Here is a 21,460-nt window from a genome sequence, read left to right as displayed (position 1 = left end):
TGCCCAGGCTGGAGTACAGTGGCACAATCATAGCTCACTGTAACCTTGAACTCCTGAGCTCAAGAGATCCTCCTCTCTCAGCCTCCCAAGTAGCTGGGACTATAGGTATGTACTGCCATGCCTAGCTAATTATTATTATTAATTTTTTTTTTTGTAGAGACAGGATCTCCCTATGTTACCCAGGCTGGTCTAGAACTCTGGTCTCAAGTGATCCTCTTGCCTGAGCCTTCTAGACTGCTGGGATTACAGGCATGGGCCACAGCGCCTAGACTTCTTTTTGTAATATAGATGTTCAAGGCTATTAATTTTCTCTCCAATTGCTGCCTCAGCTACATTCCTCAACTTATTTTCATTATAAAAAGTTTGAAAATGTTTTCTATATTTATTTAAACTAATTTTTATTGCTTCTTTTTTGGCTCACAAGCATTTGAAACTGAATTTCTATTTTTTATGACTTTTAAAAAATTGAGTTTTACTTTATATTCAGTGAAATGCACATATCATATGTATTGTTTGATAAGTTTTGCCAAATGCAGATACCTGTTTAAATCACACATCTGTTAATATAGAGACCATTTTCGTGACAGCAAAAACATATTTTTTTCTATCAGTTCTTGCCCTTCCCCGCACAACCTGAGGCAAGGACTCTTGATTTTTAGCATCACAGAGTAGGTTTGTCTTTTATAAAATTTAATATAAATGGAATCATACTATATGATTCTCTTTGTGTGTAGCTTCTTTTCTTCATTACATTGTTTTTGAGTTTTTTTCATGTCATTGCTTATATTTTATTGCTGTTCTCTTCCTTCCTCTATTTCTTCTTCTTCTTCCTTGTTCTCCTCCTCCTCTTTCTTCATAGTGTCACATTTCATGAAAATACCACAATTTACTTACCCATTCTCCTGTTGATGGATATATGGGCTGTGTTTCCAGTTTGGGGCAAATATGAGTAAAGTTGGTATGAGCGTTTTTGTACGAGTGTTTCTGTAGACTGTGTTTTTCTTTCTCTTGGGCAAATACCTGGGAGTGGAAATGCTGAGTCATCTGGTAAATGGGTATTTGCCTTCATAAGAAGCCAAACAGTTTTCCAAAGAGGTTCTACCATTTTATACGCCTAGCAGGAAAATCCTAATATTTGACATTTTATGCCTTTTTAATTTTAATTATTCTAGTGAGTAAAATATTGAAGTTGTTTTAAAATCAGTTTTATGATTTTACAATGTAAAATTTACATAGAAATAAGGCACACATATTATTGCACAAAATTTGGCAAGTCTTGACAAATGCACACACCTGTGTGTATAACTACCACCCCAATCAAGATACAGAACGTTTCTCTCGCCTCAGAAGATTTCCTTACGCATCTTTACAGTCAATTACACCCACTTCTGCCTTAGGTAACAATCTCATTTCTACCACTCTAGATTGGCTTTGCCTGTTCCAGAATTTTCCATAAATGGAATTACAGATGATGTTCCCTTTTTTTGTATGGCTTCTCTCAGCACAATTTTTCGGAGATTCATCCATATTTTTGTGTCTAAGGTAATTTATTCTTTTTGACTGTGGGTATGCCACTACTTGTTTATTCATTCTCCTGATGATTGACTTTTTTTTTAGTTTCTGGCTAATTATAAGCAAATCTATGAATATTCTTGTACAATAATTTCTTGGATCTATGTTTCTATTTCTCTTGGGTAAACTTCTAGAAGTAGAACAGCTAGACTATATGAGAGGTGTTTGTTTAACTTTTTAAGAAACTTGTTTTTCAAAGTAGTTATCTATCAATACCTGTGAAAAGAAGGGAAGAGGAAAACCAAAGAAAATAAATAAAACAAAATGGCTACATAATTTTATATTCCCAACAAAAGCGTATGAGAGTTTCCGTTGCTTTACAACCTTGCCAACACTTGGTATGGTTTTCTTAATTGTAACTATTCTATTCTGAGTGTAACGGTTTAATTTGTGTTTCCTTGATCACTTGATAGTTGTTAATGTTGACCATCTTTTCACATGCTACATATTCTTCTATGAAGTATCTGTTTAAACATTTCACCAGTTTTTGTGGACTATCTTCTTATTACTGAGATGTAAGAGATATTTACATATTCTTTTCATAAATCGTCAAATATTTTCTCCTAATGCATAACATACCATATTATTTACTTAAATAGACCTATTATTAATAAACAGATTTTATTTCTAATAAAATCCAGCTTATCAATTTTTTATGGTTAATGTTTTCCTTGTTTTAGCTAAGAAACCTTTGCCATTCCAAGTTCATAATTGTATTTTCCTTTATCTAGAGGCTCTGTAGTTTTAACTTTTCTTGATCCATCTCAAATTAATTTTTGTGTACCTTATGAGGTGAGCATCAAGATACATTTTTTTCTCCGTACAGGTATCCAATTGTTCCAGCACCATTTTTTTTTTTTTTAGAATTTTTTCCCATTCATTTCTTCTAGTGCCTTTGTAAAAATGCAATTGACTATTTATTATTAAATTCATTTCTGACTCCATACTATTTTATTTGACTCTCTGGCTATCTTTACATTAATAGCACATTGTCTTGATTATAATATCTTTATAGTAACCAGCAATGTAAGTCCTCCAAATTGGTTCTTTTTTTCAAGATATTTTTGATTTATTTTTCTACTATTCTTTTATGTCCTTTGCATTTTCATGTACATTTTATTATCAGCTTCTCAATTTCTACCAAAAAAACAAAAATCAAAACAACACATGCTGGAATGTGGTTTGAGATTACATTGACTATAGATCAATTTGGGTATAGAGATAGATCATCCATGACCACGGTGTATTGCTCCATTTAGTCTGGCTTTCAAAAAGTTCTTTCAGGATTGCTTTCAAACTTTATATGTAGAGATTTGTTCATTTTATCTTCTGAGACAGAATCTCAGCCTATTGCCCAGGCTGGAGTGAAGTGGCATGATCTTGGCTTACTGAAGCCTTGACCTCCTGAGCTCAAGCAATCCTCTTGTCTCAACCTCCAGAGTAGCTGGGGCTGCAGGCGCATGCCACCATACCTGGCTACTTTTTCTTTTTTTTTTAAGAGATGAAGTCTTACTATGTTGCCCTGGCAGGTCTTAAACTCTGGGCCTCAAGTGATCCTCCTGCCTCAGCTTTCCAAAATGTTGGGATTATGGGAGTGAGCCACTGTACCCAGCCTATATGTAGAGATTTTAAACAAATTTTGTCAAATGTCTTACCAAGTATTTTATGTTATTTGCTGATTGTGTGAGAGTTCTTGAATTTCATTTTTAAGTTTTTTATAGCTAGTATATAGAGATACAATTTACTTTTATATATTGACCTTGTAGACTTTGACTCAAAGTTTGTATTTTATTAAAAGTGAGTTTTTTGTAAGTTCCTTAGGAATATCTTTATTTGTAAGAAGAGACAATTTTGCTTCTTCTTTTCCAGTTTTTATAAATTATCTTTACTTGCCGTATTTCACAGGATCGGACTTCCAATACAATGTTGGCTGCAAGTGGTGAGGGTCCATACTCTTGCCTTGATGTTGGAGGGAAGCATCTGGTCTTTCACCTTTAAGTGTGATGTTAATTAAAGGTTTTTCTTAAGACGGTTTTGCCAAAGTTTAAAGTTTCCTTTCATTCCTAGTCTGCTGAGAGTTTTAATTATAAAATGCTAAATTTTAACAATTATTTTTTCTGCAGTTATTGAGATGATCAAATTATTTTTCTCCTTAACTCTGTATATATGATAAACTATATTGATTGACTTTCAAAATGTGAAACTAACCTAGCATTCTTGTGGTACGTCCCACTTAGCAATGATACATTATCTTCTTTATGCTGGCTAGATTTGATTTGCTGGCTGCTAATTAAATTTGTTAAGAATTTTTGCATTTATATTCATGAGAATTATTTGTCTATGATCTTATTTTCTTGTACCTTACTGGTTCCCTACTCTTTTGAAAGAGTTTGTTTAATATTGGCGTTATTTCTTAAATGTTTGAAATAAATCAGTAATAAAACCATCTGGACTTCGAGTTTTCCTTAGGAAAAAGTGTTAAACTATGGATTCAATTTTTAAAACATTAATGAAGATTTTCTTTTTGTACTAGTTTCCGTAATTTTTATCTTTCAAAGAATTTGTCCATCTCATCTAGGTTATTGAGTTTGGTGGTATAACCTTGCTCAAAATGTTTCTTTTTTATTCTTCACTGTCTGTTGAATCTATAGTAATGTTCCTTTTTTCATTACTGTTATTTCTTACCTTTTTTGTATTGATCAGTCTATCTAGGGCCTTCTTAATTTTGTTTATCTTTTTGAAGAACTGACTTTTCGTAATGTTGGTTTTCCTTATTTTCTTTTTTCTGTTTTATTGACTCTGGCTTTAGTCTTGTTTTCTACCTTCAATTTATTTGAAGTTTAAATTTCTTTTCTTTTTCTAGCTCATTAAAGTGGGAATATATATCAGTTAATTTTTAAATCTTTCTTTTCTTATATATTCATTTAAAGCTCTAAATTTCCTAAGCATTTCTTTATCTGCATCCAACATGTTTTGGTATGTTATGTTTGCAATACTATTCAGTTCAAAATATTTTTTAATTTTCTCTGTGATTGTTTTTTTCTTTCTGATCTATGGTTATTTAGACGTTTTTATTTTTAATTTCTAAGAACTGTGGATTAAGAAAATGGAAGATTTCACGAATTTGCATGTCATCCTTGTACAAGGGTCAGGCTAATCTCTGCATTATTTCAATATTAGTCTATGTGCTGCTGTAGAAAGTACTTGTGGATTTTACATGTATCTCTCATTTACTGATTTCTAATTTACTTCCACGTAGAGAGAATATTGTCTATGAAATTTAAGTCTTTTTGAAATGTATTGAGACTTACCTTATGGCTCAGCATATGATCTATTTCGGTTAATATCTGACGTGCCCTTGAAAATAACGTACGTTCTGGAGTTGTTGGTTATTGTGTTCTGCAAACATCAATAAAGTTAAGTTAGTTGACCTAATTCATATCTTTGCAAATCTAAGATTTTTTTTTGGTTTACTTGACCTGTCACTTCCTGAGGGAGTAAGTTTTTATTGTTGTTGTTGTTCAGACAGGGTCTCACTCTCTTGTTCAGGCTAGAGCATGGTGGTACAAACATGGCTCACCTCACCCTTGAACTCGGGCTCAAGTGATCCTCTCACCTCAGCCACCTGAGTAGTTGGGACTACAGGTGCATGCCAGCCTGCCCAGCTAATTTTAAAATTCTTTGTAGCGATGAGGTCTTGCCATGATGCCCAGGTTGGTCTTGAACTCCTTGGCTCAAGTGATCCTCCTGCCTAGGCCTCCCAGAGTGATGGGATTACAGGTGTGAGCCACTGCATCTGGCCAAGAGAGTAATATTAAATCTCCAGCTGAATATCTGTCTCTTTCTCCCTTTAGTTTTGTCAGTTCTTACTTCAGGTATTTTGAAACTTTCTTACCTATTTATACATTTAAGACTTTTATATCATCTTAATAAATTGACTCTTTTAAACATGATAGTCCTCCTTGCCTTGGAGTCTGCTTTTTCTTATATTTATATGCCCATTCCAGCTTTTTTATAATTAACATTTACATAGTGTATTGATTCTATTTTTAAAAATTTACCTAATTTTTGTTTTTATTTAAAACACGCTCTCTTTCAAATAACGTATCATTAGGTCTTGCTTTTAACACCTGTGAAAGCTGGAAAAAGGGAAGCCTATGGAGCTGAAATGATGACAATGGTGGATGATGAGGAACAGGCAAGTCCCAAGCTGTAAACCTGGGGAACGGTTTCGTCTAGGAGCTCAGAAGGAGAAGGGACCATGATACCACAAATCTGGGTAAAATCATGTGGAGATTCCCTTTCTCCCTTTCCCTATGGGGAGCTGTGTTATCAGAAGGCAGAGTGTTGGAAGCAATAGAGTTGGGTTTGAGCAGTGGGGTCCAAATATTTCCATCACATCTCCCATTAGTAAAATAAAAATTTAAATCATCTTCCTAATATATGTAAAGTTATTTATTTATAAATTATTTTCATGTACCATAATTGGCTAGTGTCTCAAGGAATAATATGCACTTAGAGTGATGCTTACTTACCATTAAGGACAGTAAACAAATTCATTTTCAAATTATATTCTTGGTCATCCTGAACTTTATGGCTGGCTTCATAGCACATCCGACTATGTGAAAACAAAGTGTGACCTAGAATAGACGAAACACATTGAGATGTTCTAATACTTAACAGTTTGTTCCTCATGCCAGGAGATTTTGTTTTGACACCTATGTTGGAGATCTTGGGCTTAGGGAAAAGGGAAGTCAGGGGGCCTGGCTGAGGTCGGCACCTGGCTTCCTTGAGAAGCTGCCAACTTTGTCACTAGCTGGCTCTGGGACCTTGAGCAAGTTGATTCTGTGGATCTCAGCTATCTCAGATGCAAACACAGGTCTGATCTAATTTCCAATCCCACCTTTCTGTAAGAAGTAGCTCAGTGTAGTGGCTTCTAAAAATCCTGGGTTCAAAACCACTTAACATCTACATGGCCTTGAGTGAATGAATTAGCTTTTCTGAGCTTTGTTTTCTGACCTATAAAATGCAAACACACTTTGCTTGTGAAGATTACTTGAGATTATGTACATAAATAAAAAAACAATATTTTTGTTTATCTCCTATCTCCTACACTGTGGCTCTAAAGTTTTATATGGGGCATCAGAATCCCTGGGAAACTGGAAAAAATACATGTTCTGCCTCCACCCCCCCACCACACCCAGCCCTGCCCCATTCCTCCCATCCTACCGCATCCCTGATTCAGGATCAGAGCTTCTGGGGTAGAGGCCCACAATCTGCATGTATGTATGTATGTATGTATTTATTTATTTATTAGTGATGGAGTCTCACTGTGTCGCCCAGGATGGAGTGTGTGGTACCATCTCGGCTCACTGCAATTTCTGCTTCCCAGGCTCAAGCTATTCTCCTGCCTCAGCCTCCCAAGTAGCTGAGATTACAGGTGCACATCACCCCGCCCGGCTAATTCTTGTATTTTTAGTGGAGACGGGGTTTCACTATGTTGGCCAGGCTGGTCTTGAACTCCTCACCTTAAGTAATCCACCATCTTGGCCTTCCAAAGTCCTAGGGTTACAGGCATGAGCCATGGTACCCAGCCCCACAATCTGCATTGTGAGGGACTCCTGCCTGGTTGCACTGCACCAGCCTGTATACACTGCCTGCCACACCAGAGTCTTGCCCTTGGAAGTGTTCAAAAGAAAACAAGCACAGAGTCTTGCCCTTGGAAGTGTTCAAAAGAAAACAAAAGGGCTAGACAGGAGAAGACAAGCAATGCAAAGGGCCTGTGCTCCTGCGGGCCAAGCAATCCCCAGGCAGGCTGCTCAGTGCACCACCCACGGGTCAATGCTTGCCAGCCCTGCCCAGCCCAGCCCTGCTGGAAAGTTCGCTGTGGTCAGACCATGTTTTTCAGCTCCCTGCTCTCCTTTCCTGTGGCTCTGTTTTGACAGGTGTATCCAGGGCTGGCGCAGCAGAAGTTGCCAGCTCAGCCCTGGCTAGGGACGAGTTGGAGGGAGGGCAGGAGGCGTGCCCAGCCCCCTATGCTGCCCCAAGTTGGAGAGGTCGTGAGGTCACTGGGGTAAAATGAGTGGCCCAGCCTGGGGATTTTAGAAGCACTCAAAGGACATGGACAAGATCTGTGGCTTCCAGCAAGCCCTGCTCTCCTTAGAAGGAGGCCCAGGAGTGACTTCGGGGCTTTGCAAGTCTGGTAGGGATTAAAATCACCCTCATGCTGAAGGCTGGGCTTCCAGTCTTGGGGCTGAAATGCCACCGGCTCTTTGTTACCACTCAATGTGGGTTCAGACTTCGTCACCTTGGCCCTGGCACGTTCCAGAACAGCGATCAAGCAGGGTAGGAGAAGGAGCACTTGGTTAGAAGGGCAGGACAGAGGAACACATGCCAGGCTCAATGGTGGCAAGGCCGGTCCACTCCCTCTGCTTTCTGATGAAGAAACTGAAGGTCAGAGAGGGCCCATGCTAGGCCTAAGGTCCCACAATGATGAAGGGCCAGCAGGGCAGAAGCACAAGCTGCCCAGTTCCCATGGCCACCGAAGTACCTCCCTTGTGGATCCCACCCACTCACCCACTCTGAGGCGGGTTTCATCCATTCACAAAATGTATGAATACAGTGATTCCCAGCATTTGCTTCAAGCTTTACAGTTCTGTCTATCCCCTTAAACCCCGGGGGCTTAAGCAGTACCTAGGGCTGTCCAGATACTCTGAAGGGCCACATTAAGTACTAAGAGCAGTTTGATGTAGGCAGGGAATGGGATTGGGGCAGGAACACCTCCCAAGGAATATGTGTTAGGAAGCTTCCTGAGGACCCTCACCAATAGGAAAAGTCGCCTGAGAACTGGATCTCCCGCTAGCCAGAGACACCAGGCGGGAGTCCCAGTCCCAGATGTGCAGCAAACCCCTCAACTGCTCTCAGTCCTTGGTTTGCTCCTTGGGAAATAAAGGAGTTGAGCCTCAGATCCCCCAGGTCCCTCCTAGCTCTCACAGGTCAGGGAGCATGAAATGAGACATGCAGGGATCTGGCCACTCACCTGCAGAGGAGCACGGAGCACACCCGCTGTGGCCCAGGAAGCTCTTCATCCATGTCCTGAGGACCGCTGTGACAATGGCTGATGTTTATGGTGTGTCGAACATTCTCAGGTGCTGTGGACATCTCAGGTGTCAGTGGGGAGGAGGGACCTCATGCCACACACCACAGAGGAAGCGGTGAGGTCTAGGTGTGGCAGCCATGCTTGGCCCCATCCTCACTCCCCTGCCCTTTTGCTCATTTCAAATGAGCACCAACCCACTAAAAAACACCCCAAAACAAAAAATGGCTGGGTGTGGTGGTTCATGCCTGTAATCCCTGCACTTTGAGAGGCCAAGATGGACAGATCACCTGAGGTTGGGAGTTCAAGACCAGCCTGACCAACATGGAGAAACCCTGTCTCTACTAAAAATACAAAATTAGCCAGGTGTGGTGGCAGGTGCCTGTAATCCCAGCTACTCGGGAGGCTGAGGCAGGAGAATCGCTTGAACCTGGGAGGCAGAGGTGGCGGTGAGCTAAGGTCGCACCACTGCACTTCAGCCTGGGCACCAAGAGGGAAACTCAGTCTCAAAACCAAAAACCAAAAAACAGGGCCCCAATCTTGCACTAGGTCACATTTTGCCAGCCAGCGAGGTTGCTGTGCCGACTCACAGGGGACCTGCTGTCCTCTTCCGTAACCTGCAGACTCTGCCCCTCTGCAATCTGCACCGTAACCTGACCAGGCCCCTCGGGGCAGGTCTGGCCTGGTCTTTACCTCCTTTCCTGTCCTATCTCCTTGTCTTGGAGACAAAAGCCAGAATCAGGAGGTGTCACTCACATGTCCAGGCCTGCCCTGTTTTCCAATCTTGTTTTAGCCAAAGAGCTCCAGGTCCAGGCTGCAAGACGCACTGGGCTTCCCATTTCCTGCTCTCTGCAAGAAATTCCCTGACAGTCTTGGTTCCCAGCTGAGCTCAGTGTTTCTAAAATGGGACTAGGCGCTGAATTTCTAGGGGACCCTCGTCACTGGTTCCGACGAGGACACCTTCAGAGGCCGACCTGGAGTGCAGCCCTGAAGGTGTCATGCCCCCAAGTCAGGCAGGAAGGACTCAAAGCCACCTCACTCCTGGAAACAGCTCTTTACTGATTCAGTAATACTAGGCAGCATGGTATTATCATACATGCACAGGAGCGTTACATGGCCGTGGGGTATGCGGTGCAAACCAGTTGCACATCTGGGACACTCGGGAAGGTGCAGAAAGGCTTTGTGGGGGAGGGTCTGGTCTCTGTGCCCTCAATCTGGGGGGTCTGAATCTGTTTGAATATAAAGGCAAAGCAGCTTGAGAGCGAGTGTAGCCAATAGGAGACCACCACCCTGTGCTTCCCAGTGCCCCTCTCTGCCAGTGTGTACAGAAAGGTGGTGGGGGCCAAAGAGTGATGACAGAGGGGCCTCTGTCCGTGCCCAGGCCCTTCCCGCTTCTAGTCCAGCTGGCTGCCCATGCAGAGAGGGCTCGGGCCATGGTGGGTTCTGGTGGGACCAGGTCAAGCAGCTGTGATCAGGACAGCCTGGTGCAGGAGGCAAGAGCTGCCCAGTTACAAGGGGTCGGCCCTCCTGCAGCCAGAGGGAATGGGAAATGGGACAGGCCAGCCTCAGGGAGAGCAAGGGAGGCAGCTGTGCAGAGAGAACCTTCTGGCCTGCCTGTCTCCCATCTCCACTCAGGCCCAGTGCTCCAGGGCCTGCAGAGTGCCCCCGTGCAGATGAAACTCCTGCTTGGCTTCCTTCCGCGCTGCTCCTGAGGGGCAGAGGCAAGGATGAAGCGAGGAGTTTTCTGGACATGTGAAGAAATGGCTGTTGAACTTCTGCGGGGCCGCTGTGTGCAAGGCCAGAGAATGTGGCTCTCATGGCTCCACTGTGCTGTGACAGGCTGGGACAGCTCCCAGATATCCTGTTCCCCTGATGATAGGGAGGGTCTTTTGGTTGCCAGATCCGCTTTGCCTCTGGAGTTCTGGCTGTCATGCCCCACCCACAAAGGTTTCCTCGGGGCTTCTCAGCCACAGGGAGCCCTGGGAAATTGCTGGCCAGCATGGGTACCCAGAGACAGATGTGAGACCTTCCTCCCGAGGTAGCCGCCTCCCTGGCAGGCTCAGTCACAGGAGAGGGGGCTCTTCCTCTTCCCTCTCCTCCTGCCCAGCCAGGGAAACCCAGTTGGCCCCCCTGGCCAGCAGAAAAATCTGTGTGTGCGCATGTCTCTATATATTTGTATGCATATATGTGTGCCTGTGCGTGTATGTGCACATGTGTGTATGTGCATGTGTGTGCCTGCATGTGTCTGTGAGCATGCGTGTGCTTGCATGTATGTGTGCATGTACGTGTGCCTGTATGTGTGCTTGTGTGTGCCTGCATGTATGTATGCATGTGTGCCTGCATGTGTATGTGTGCCTGTGTGTGCTTGCATGTATGTATGCATGTGTGCATGTGTGTGTAGGTGTGCGTGTGTGCTTGCATGTATGCGTGTGCATGTATGTGTGCCCGCATGTGTATGTGTGTATGTGTGCATGTGCATGTGTGAATATGTGTGTGCCTTCATGTGTCTACGTGTGCGCATGAGTGTACCTGCATGTGTGCACCTGTGTGCCTGCACGTGTATGTGTGCACGTGTGTGCACAAGTATGTGCATATGTGCATGTGTGTGTGAGTAGGGACTGCTTTCCTATGATACAGTCACTATGGGGCAGGCCAAAGCTGCAGGGCCAGCCCTGGGGAACCCCCTCACTGGAATCAGAGGACCACAGCTATCTGTAGGTGAGGCTTTCTGGGGCCTGGATCTGCTCTCTGCCCCTCCAGCATTCTTTGTGACAGTGTCTGCTCCAGAGCCCTCCTCAGTAGAAGCTCTGGCTTCCTGGTGGTCCTGGAGGTCCAGGGAGGCCCGGGGGACCCTGGATCCCTGGTTCACCCTTAGGCCCCATGGCGCCCCGCTGGCCTGGTGACCCTGTCTTCCCTGCAATCCCCGGTTTTCCCTGAGGCCCTGAGGGCCCTGGAGACCCCGGGGGCCCTTCTGGTCCTGGGGGCCCCAAGTCCCCTTTCAGACCTGGCTGTCCTCTTGGTCCTCCGGTTCCAAAGCTACCCTTTGAGCCTTTGAGGCCTGGGAACCCTCGAGGGCCAATGGGGCCCCTTTCTCCCATAGGTCCAGTCTCTCCAGGTTGCCCCTGAGGACCCTGGGGTCCTGGGGGTCCCAAGCCACCGGGGTCTCCCTTCGGGCCTCTGCCACCAACAGGCCCTTTCACGCCCATGTCTCCTTTGAGTCCTCTTGGTCCTGGAGGGCCAGGGGCACCTGGGGTTGGAGAGAAGACAGAAGAGGTCAGTCTGTGAGAGGCTCCCCACCTGAGGCTCACCCACAGTGACAGCCCAACGGTTGGACAAGCCCAGTGGACACTCATTTCTCCCTGCACACGCTCAGGTTAGGGACTAAGGGGCTGGCCAGCTTCGAGAATGGGCCAAGGTTGTCCAGGATTGCCTGTCCTGCTCTGAGGCCAGTCTGACCTTCTGTACCTTCTCATACGTGGTCTTTGACTGCTGTATTCACCCCCACCCCACCCTCATGACTTCTCAGACATTTGGGGACAGTGTTGGAAACAGGTGACATTGAGGAGAAAGCCAAGAAAGTGGGGCATGAGAAATAGGTGTGTCCCAGTGTGAGTAAGCGGGCACAGTGACAGCCCAGAGAAAGGTCAGTTCCTCCGGAAGCCCACCCTCATGACTCCAGCCTCTTTGCTGAGCTCTTAAGGCTACTACGTTGTAAGTCTTTCACTGATGCATAGAAAGAGAAGTCACAGCACAGTGAAAGCAAACACTGAGTACCTGTCGGGTGGGCCTGCTAAACTGTGCAGCCCAGGAAGACGGCAGAAGCCGTGGCTCACAGCCCAGCCCTGGACACAGAGCCTGGCATGCGGTCAGGAAAACTCAGCATGTGCTTGAAGAGGGTGATTCACCAAGCAGCTGTGGACTCTCCTACGAGCCGGGCTCTGCATAAGGGCCTGCAGGAGATGTCAGGATGAAGATATGGCCCTTCCTTAAGAAGCCCAGTCTAGAACCCAGGACAGGGGTCTGATGAGCTCACGTCCTTCTGGCTGTGTGGGTCCGAGAGTTTCCACCCCTCACAGCTGTGCCAACCCTGAGGACACAAGGCAGAAAGGGCCTCTGCGGGGAAGGGATCCTGCATGCTGGGAGCTGGAAACCCTCCACTGCCATATCCAGTTCTGTGGCACAGGCCCCTTCATCCTGGCTGACGTGACCTGAGCCCTCTGCTGTCCCCCTCTCTGTTTTCTTCCCAGAGTGTTTCTAAGTGGAGCCGCGTCAGTGAATACGTCCTCTATTATGACCTAAACTGGAAACCAGAGCCCAGACAGAGCCAGCCCCACCAGAGCCAATAAAAACCTTCCAGTCAGTTCCCTGCCACTGCCTGCCCTTGCCCACCCCTGCCATGGGGATGTGGCCCTGCATGGCTCACGTGGCCCGGCAGCAGCAAGGCTGAGATTCCATTGTCAAGTGACCCAGGCATGAGGGGTGGCCAGCAGCAGTGGCAGCAGCCTGGGCTCAGAGAAGCCAGGAGGCAGGAGGTGCCCTAAGTCTGCAGGAGCCCCTGGCAGCTCAGCAGCTAGAGTGCCATGGGCCCAGGCTGATGCCTGTGCAGGAGCCGCCTCACCAGCCTGGCAGGACCGGCAGGGAGCCAGCACCGCCACAGCGTCTGTCTTCACCCTACCTCCGCTCCTGGTGCCTGGGCCAGCTGAGGCTGGGAAACGCAGAGAGCCATGCAGAGGCAGAGGCCCCCGAGGCTGTTGGCGGTGCGGCAGTGCTGGAAATACCGCCCCGTTCCAAAACTCAGATTTCATCCCCAAGACTGCAAGCTCACTCAGCTTCCAAGGGCCCTGCAGCTCCGTGACTCCTTCTCCTGGAAGAGGAGGAGGACCCCAGAGCCCTTTTCTAAATAGTGCTTCAGGGTCCCCACTGAGCGAGAAGGGGACTCAGAAGGCTGCCTTCCTCAGGTGAGCAGGGTCCGCCTGTGCTGTGGGCCAGCCATGAGTCATGCAGGCAAAGGACTGTAGCAGGCGTGACCTGGCCAGGCAGGAAGTCAACAGCCATCGTTTAGCGGTTAGTGTGGGGGCAAGGAATGTGGGCAGAGGCTGACCAAGGCGCCTCCAGGTCGGGGTACCACTGACCCAGCCAGTACCAAGGCAGAGGTGAGAGGCAGAGGAGAGGAGGGCTAGTGGCTGCTGTGAGCTGAAGGAAGGCACCTCAGGCACGAGGGAGGCACAGCAGCAGTGGCTGAGGTGTGGGGCTGGGAGAGGAGCCTTGGAGTCCCGCGGAGGTGGAGGGTGGCCATGATTACTCAGGAAGCCACAGGCTGTAATCAGGCTCTCCAGGCCCATTAGGGTCCAGCCACAGCTGACCTCACGTCTGGGACCCTGGGGTGGCCGGCTCTGTGCTCTGCGCTTGGGATAGAGAGGAGGGTGGGGTGAGCAGAGTGCCCAGTGTCTCGGGCATCAGCCCCTGCCCGCCCATGGGAGGGGCGGTGCCTGTCCCAGGAAGAGCCCACCATACATCTCATGGTCAGAGGCAAATGGCTGGCTTACAAGGACAGAAGAAAACCAAACAAAGGGGTGCCTCTGGGGGGACAGGCCTGGGACCCTGGGAGGCACACTGGCGTGGACATCGGGTGCCCAGTGTTTGAGTGCCAGTTCTCACATTAGCAAAGCGGGTGGCTGGGGCTCAGGCTCCCCTCCGCTCCATGAGAATACTGGCCTGGCTCAGGGACCCTCACACCTGCTCACTGCCAACTGAGGGCCGTTAAAAACGTGCCCATGGGCTTCTACTTCTGCTCAGGGTGGATGAGTCTATGACTGACTCCTCCTCCTACGGAGAACAGACAGAGCTGCTAGAGAAAGACCAAAACATCTTTCTGGAGGCGTTGGAGGGATACCAAGGCCAAGATCCCGGAGAAGAGAGGACTCGTTGAAGTCAGCCTGACATCTTTTCCTCTCCAGACATTTGTGGATTCCTAATTGGTTTGGGCAGAGAGGGTTAGAAGCCAACGCACGGCTGCAGCTCTTAGGCTGAGAAGCTAAGTGGAGTTTTCAGCAGCTCTCAGGACTGAGAGAACAAAAACCAACTCAGGGCCACCGATCCCTCTCCACTGCCACCTCCCCGGGTAGCTCCTTGGCTGTGGACAACAGAATGATAGGACTGTCTCTGCTTTTTCCTCCCTCACATGTAAACTCCTGAACAGGGCAGGATGTGGGGTGGTGCTTACAGAACACATTTGCAGACTGGATCTCTTTGTCTCTTGCCCATCTTGGGCTTCTACCTTTTGTTCACATGTTCAGTTATTCATTCACCAAGCAAACATTTCTTGTACTTTCCAAGAGCCAAGCACTCTGCTGGGTCCTCAACGAGTAATGCAAGGAGCCTAGGTCTCCAAGCGGTTTAGCACCGTGATAATTCCTTATGCGGGGCACCTGTTTATATTTTACAAGAACTTGTTCATACCCATTCTGAACACTGGTCCTCACAATTACCGCATGGGATATAGACAGGAAAGGCATTCATATTTCCATTTGCAGATGAAGAAACTGAGTTCAAAGTATGGCTGGGTGTGGTGGTGCATGCCTGTATTCCCAGCACTTTGGGAGGATCAAAGTGGGAAGACTGCTTGAGCCCAAGAATTTGAAACCCATCTGGGCAACCAAGTGAGACCCTGTCTCTACAAGAAAGAAAGAAAGAAAGTAGCCAAGAGTCCTGTCCCAGGCCATTTAGCTAATAAGTTATGATGGTTTTAGTCTACAATTCCCAAATGATAGTCCTAACACGGACACTGCCTAGCACAGACACCAAAATTACCCTACAGAGTAGGAAGAGATAAATGTTTTATGAGAGGCACAAACATTATGAAAGTACCACAGGCTTTCTGTCCCGTAAATAGGGGCTTAGAATTAATTAAAGCTGGATTAGTCTCAGAGATCAGCCAGTCTTACCCCTTCATTTACAGATGAATGAAGCCGAGCCCTGGAGGGATGAAGTGATTCTGCCTAAAGACCCAGAGCACATCAGAAGCCAGGCTTCTTGCCTGTGCAGTCTCAGAGTTCTAACCCATCCATCAGGTCTTGGCACCTTCCACGCAGCTCTGGCCACTGCAATCCCTCTCCCTTTATTCCAGATAGCCGCTCAGCTCTGGACAGGTGGAGACTTCATTGCCAGCTCCTGTGTCAGAGTCTATCAGTGCCTGTCTCTGGATGAATAAATAAATGACCAGGTCCCCAAAGGAAGGGATGTGCATTGTGTTCCTGAAATTTGCTTTCCAATGTGAGAGATGGTACATGTGAATTTAACAACCAGGGGAAAGGCTAGCCAGTAGACACAACTTAAACAAAGGTGCAGACGTTGAACCAAGACTCAGATATAGCTCAGACAGATGCCCCGCCTTGCTCTGTGCATGACTAGGACAGCAGCATATGTAAATTCCCAAGAGTACTATTGGGTTATACTTAAACCAGTTCTCCTGTCAACACTTTTGGTGCCATCTCCCTCTTACTCACTCCCTGCCTCACACCGTGTACCTTAGAAGGACCTGAGCAGAAATGTCTTGTTGGTCTCTAGAAACTCATGCTCTCGGCATCTCCTTTCTTGGGTAGGCACTGGATGTGTAAGTGTTAGAGCATGGGGGAGGGGTCAGGATTTTGAATCAGGGTGACCTTGTGTTTGCTCCTTTAAACTCCCTCCCCCATCCTCAGATTATTTTTCTATAAATACAGTCACCAACATTTGCCTTGTTTACCATGCAAGGGCTGTTGTGAGGCTGAAATTAAGCAAAGTAAATAAATGGGCATTGTGATCAGGAAAGCTTTAAATTGCCTTTGTTCTTGGGTGGAACTCAATAAAACCACACATTTGCCAGGGGCTGAACCATAAGAACTGTTTGCTCATGACCTTCCCTGGAACACTGTGCCCTAGAGGTCATGCACATACATATTTTAGGTGAAATACTGTGGGAAGATTTCCGTTACCATGTCAGGGGATGGGAAATAAATTTGATGAAAATTCAAGAGCCTTCCACCTCAGTGAAATTTCCAGAGGTCGGTGGTATGGGTATGTGGAGACAGATATCCCTTCTAAGATGAAAAATTAGTTGTTGTATCAGGGCATTCCTAAAACCAAAAAGAAAGCACAATGCCTAGTGGGCCGATTTGGACTTTGGAGGCAACATATTCCTCATTAGAGTGTGTATTCCTACTTATTTGCCAAGTGACCTGAAAAGCTTCTTGTTTTGAGTGGGACCCAGAACAGGGGAAGGCTCTGCCTGTGGCAGAGACCGCCACTGAGTCCCTGACATGGCACCATTCCCCAGGGTAATCTGCCAGCTACCTGGTGGCAGGTTGATTACACTGGACCATTTCCATCATGGAAAGGGCAGTATTTTTACCAGAATAGACGCCTGCCCTGAATATAGATTTGCCTTCCCTGCACACAATGCTTCTGTCAAAACTACCCTCTGCAGACTCACAGAATGCCTTATCCACAGTCATGGTGTTTACACAGCATTGCTCCTGATTGGGGAATTCATGTCACAGCAGACGAAGTGTGGCAATGGGGCCGTGTTCATGGAATTCACTGGTCTTATCATGTTCCCATCATCCTGAGGCAGCTGGCTTGATGAAACAGTGGAATGACCTTTTAAAGACTCAGTTACAGCACCAGCTAGGTGGCACTACCTCTCAGGGCTTGGAAAGGTTCTCCAGGAGGCGGTATATGCTCTGAATCAGCATCCAATACATACTGGTGCTCTCCCAAAGTCAGATTCACAGGTCCAGAAATCAAGGGGAGATAATGACAGTGGAACTCTTATTCTTATACTGGTGGCTCACTGGAATATTTTTGCTTCCTGTTCCTATGACCTTGTATTCTGCTGGGATAGAGGTCCAGTTCCAAAGGGAGGGATGCTTCCACCAGGAGACACAACCATGATTGCACTGAACGGGAAGTGAAGACTGCCACCTGACCACTCTGCGCTCCTCATGCCTCTAAATCAACAAGCAAAGAAAAGACTTCCTGTGCTGGTGTGGGTGACTGATCCTCACTGCCAAGGGGAAACTGGATGCTACTCCACGAGGGAAGTAAGGAAGAGGATGTCTGGAATAGAGGAGATCCCACGGGGTGTCCCATAGTATTACCATGCCCTGTGATTAAGGTCAATGGAAAGTTCAACAACTCCACTCAGGCAGAAATACTGGTAGCCCAGATCCTTCAGCAGGAAGGCTTGGATCACCCCAGCAGGTAAAGAACCAGGACCAGATGAGGGGCTTGCTGAAGACAAAGGGAATACAGAATGGGGAATGGAAGAAGGTGGTGATGAATATCAGCTATGGCCACGTGACTAATGATTGCAACAAGGACTGTCGCTGTTATGGTATGTCCTCCTTATTTTTATTTTATTTCTCCATTCAGACATTCTGAATGTAATCAGTCCTCCTTATTTTTTAGTGAATATCTCTGTGTGTGTGTGTGTGTGTGTGTGTGTGTGTGTGTGTGTAGCCAACCATTTTGTTTTCTTTCTTCTCTTATTTCCTTATTGTGTAACACAACATGTATCTACTTTATAGCATAGTTAAATATTGTTAACTTTACTAGTATTTAAGTTATAGGGTATAAGCAAAAAAATAAAATTCACTCAAGGACTTTAACTCCTCTTCAGGGGTAAGTATTCATATGTTTTTGATTGTACAAAGGAGAGTTGTATCACATTAGGTGGAATTATGACCTTGCTTGTTGTCTTTATTTGGAGATTAAGTATGGTTTAAGGAGATGTGGACGGGGGCCAAGTTGACAAAGTGTGGGCTTGTGGTGGTTAATTTTACGTGTCACCCTGACTAGGTCAGATATTTGGTCAAATATAATTCTAGGACCTTCTGTGAGGATATCTTAGGGTAAGATTAACATTTAAATAGGCAGCCTGGGTCAAGCAGGTTGCCCTCCCTAGCATGAGTGGACTCATCTAATCAGCTGACGGCCCGAGTAGAACAAAAACCTGAGCCTCTTCCAAGTAAGAAGGAATTCTTCCTGCCTGATGGTCTTCAAACTGGAACGTAAGCGCTGTGGATTTTGGACTTGCCAGTCTTTCTAATTACATGAGCCAATTCCTTATAATATTCGTCTGTCCATCTATCTATCTCCATCCTATCTATCATCTCTCATCTCTAGGTCTCATCTTTATCATATCTATCTATATCATCTCTGTCTGTCTATCATCTATGTATCTCTATACGCTATTGATTCTATTTCTCTGGATCTATCTATCTATCATCTATCTCTATACACTATTGATTCTGTTTCTCTGGATTGATATCTACCTACCTACCTATCTCTATACACTATTGATTCTGTTTCTGTGGATCTATCTATCTATCTATTATCTATCTATCTATCAATCATCTATCAATTATCTATCTATCTATCTATCTACCTACCTATCATCTATCTATCTCATACACTGTTGATTCTGTTTCTCTGTAGAACCCTGATAGATATGGAGGACATGAAGGAGATGGGAGGAGGAGAATGTGTCAGAGCGACAGCCTCCAGGGGCAGAGGGTTGGGTGGTTGGAAGCATTAATGAGGGTGTGGGAGGGGAGAAAAGAAGAGGAGACAGTTTTCAAAAGACATGGTTAAACAAATCTAAATATAAAAGTCTAGATTTGTATAACAGGCAAAGTTAGACGCCACAATACCTTTGCAAAAGAGGTTTGCAAAATGTTCTTTTTCTTTTCTCACGCTCTCTCTCTTTCTCTCTTTTTTTTAGAGATAAGGACTCACTCTGTCTCCCAGGCTGCAGTGCAGTGGTGCAATCATAGCTCACTGCAGCCTCCACCTCCTGGGCTCCAGTGATCCTTCTGCCTAAGCAGCTGGGAGTATAGGTACACACCACCATGCCTGGATAATGCAAGAACATTTCTTAAAGCTGCCTATTGCTCTAGGCATTTGCTATAGGATTGTGTTAGCTCACTAGTACTGTGCTTAAAACCAGGTACTTCTGTGTCCAGCAAGATCACCAAGGCTCAGTGGAAGCTTTGTAGCAGCCCTGCCTGGACACAGCTCTTACCTCGTATGATGGTGACATTGCGAAGGATTTCTCCATGCTGTGTGTCCACCGCCTTCATCTCCTCCACGATCATGGAGAGGTTCCGGACGTTGAGGTCCAGCCGGGCACTGAGCAGGCTGAAGCGCTCTCGGAGCAGGTCTGTGGTGCCCAGCATGAGGGAGACGGACTTGTTCAGGTAGTAGAGCTCCTCGGCATGGGTGTGGAAGCCCAGCGTGCAGGAGAGCCGCACGTCGTCCAGGTACTTGAGCATGCTGTGCACGTGGTTGTCGGTGGCATTGATGTTGGTGAAGATGGTACCAATTTCGATCTCGTGAGAAGCCATGCGTCCTTCCAGAGACTCAAACCTCTCCACAGTGCGGTTCTGGGCATAGCGGGTGTGATACTGGAGATCATGCATGTTCTCCTCATGGTCGTCCAGGAGGGACGAGATGTTATCCAGCTGCAACTGCAAGCCCATGACCTGCAGTACCAAGTCATGCATGCTCTCAGAGTTCTGGCTGATGCGCTGTGAGGAGGCCCCCAGGGTGGCCTGGATGTTCTTGACTGCCTCTCCAGTCTTGGTGGAGGTGGTACGCAGGCCACTGAAGAGCCGGGTGTAGTTCTGCCAGTCAGTGACAATCTTCTGGAGGGTCAGGGTCTCCTCGTCCGTCTTCCGCTGGATCCCGTGGATCCACTCGGAAGTCTGCCCCACGGTGAAATTGATCTGGTGCACTGCAGCCTTGACATCGTAGCATTCCTGGGTGAGGTCCTTCAAAGAGAGGTCCAGGCCAGCTGTGGTGGCCTGCCAGCCTCTCACCTGGGCCAGGAAGAGCCCCAGAGACTGGTTAACCTGGTGGATGGAGAAGGAGCAACTACCCATCTCCTGCGAGATCTGCCTGCTGGTGGTGGAGAGCACCTCCTGGGCCTGCAAGGTCTGGTCCAGCTGCACCTCCTGGGCCAGGAGCAGCTTCTGAATTCCCTCCAGCTCCTCCTGCAGTTTTTGGATCTCGGGCCCCAGCTGCCCAGCTTCATGGCAGAAAGAGCAGTTGTTCAGGGCTTTTGGATCTTTAGGAGAAAGAGACAATAGTTTGAGTTCTGAAGGGCCATGGTACAACGCTTCCTCTTTAAATATTTCAGAGCCTAAGGAATTGGTAAGTAGCTTCCCAAACCTGCTTTCTTCCCTAAGTCCTGGTATAAAATCCTTCTTGGAAAAGCCTTGCCACCTCTATGGAATCTCATTTTTACCAACTGTCTTGACTCTGATCTGAAATGTAGCATTTAGGATGTTTTCTTCTTCTTACCACCAAATTCTCAAGAATATATCTTCATAATTTGTCTTAAGTGGCCAGAAACTTCCCATTTAAACTTCATTTAAAAATGTATGCCGATATTTTAATATCTGTTATCTTATTTAATTCTCTTACAATGATAAATTTGCAGAGAAGGTGGCATAGGGATTTTTGACTTCTGACTCATGAGGAATGAGGCGCAGAGAAGTGGCTTGGCAAATGGCCACATATATTGGTGGCAGACAGGTACCTTTTATTTGCATCAGAGAAGACCCTCACTAAACCTTCTATCATTGCTCCTTCTGTCTCATTCTCTCTTAGATTGTTCCCGGTTAAAGCAGGAGATAAAGAACATCAAGAATTGTGGCATGACCTAAGCAAATTAACGGAAGAACAGAAAACCAAAGACTACATGCTCTCAAGTATAAGTGGGAGCAAGGTTGAATACATGTAGACAGAGAG

The 21,460-nt window shown here is 46.3% G+C and overlaps 2 protein-coding genes, 1 long non-coding RNA gene and 1 other non-coding gene across 4 annotated transcripts in view; all 4 read right to left on the bottom strand.

Moving 5' to 3' along the window:
- Nucleotides 1–4,672: 4,672 nt before the first annotated feature.
- Nucleotides 4,673–4,776, bottom strand: LOC119472975. Its single transcript, XR_005202146.1, has one exon. It is a non-coding gene; the product is annotated as a U6 spliceosomal RNA (small nuclear RNA).
- On the bottom strand, nt 4,705–8,929 carry LOC108312478. Its single transcript, XR_001828655.2, has 3 exons — nt 8,612–8,929; nt 6,108–6,212; nt 4,705–4,971 (listed from the first exon to the last, which is right to left on the bottom strand). It is a non-coding gene; the product is annotated as an uncharacterized LOC108312478 (long non-coding RNA).
- Nucleotides 8,930–9,707: 778 nt separating this feature from the next.
- On the bottom strand, nt 9,708–11,346 carry LOC119472958. The gene is made up of 2 exons (XM_037742674.1): nt 11,264–11,346; nt 9,708–10,897 (listed from the first exon to the last, which is right to left on the bottom strand). The coding sequence occupies exons 1-2, from the start codon at nt 11,267–11,269 to the stop codon at nt 9,878–9,880; spliced, it is 1,026 nt and encodes a 341-aa protein (XP_037598602.1). The 5' UTR covers nt 11,270–11,346; the 3' UTR covers nt 9,708–9,877.
- Nucleotides 11,208–21,460, bottom strand: part of SCARA3 (scavenger receptor class A member 3) — a 35,027-nt gene continuing 24,774 nt past the window's right edge. The window contains exons 5-6 of the mRNA XM_017540415.2: nt 19,731–20,774; nt 11,208–11,915 (exon numbers count right to left, since the gene is read on the bottom strand). Coding sequence (XP_017395904.1) covers nt 11,464–11,915; nt 19,731–20,774 — 1,496 coding nt within the window. The 3' untranslated portion in view covers nt 11,208–11,463. The remainder of the gene's footprint in view (nt 11,916–19,730; nt 20,775–21,460) is intronic.

This window comes from Cebus imitator, unplaced genomic scaffold (genome assembly GCF_001604975.1).
Source record: "Cebus imitator isolate Cc_AM_T3 unplaced genomic scaffold, Cebus_imitator-1.0 Scaffold125, whole genome shotgun sequence".
In the NCBI taxonomy this organism is placed as follows: domain Eukaryota; kingdom Metazoa; phylum Chordata; class Mammalia; order Primates; family Cebidae; genus Cebus; species Cebus imitator.
This window is presented reverse-complemented; position numbering and strand designations above follow the sequence as displayed.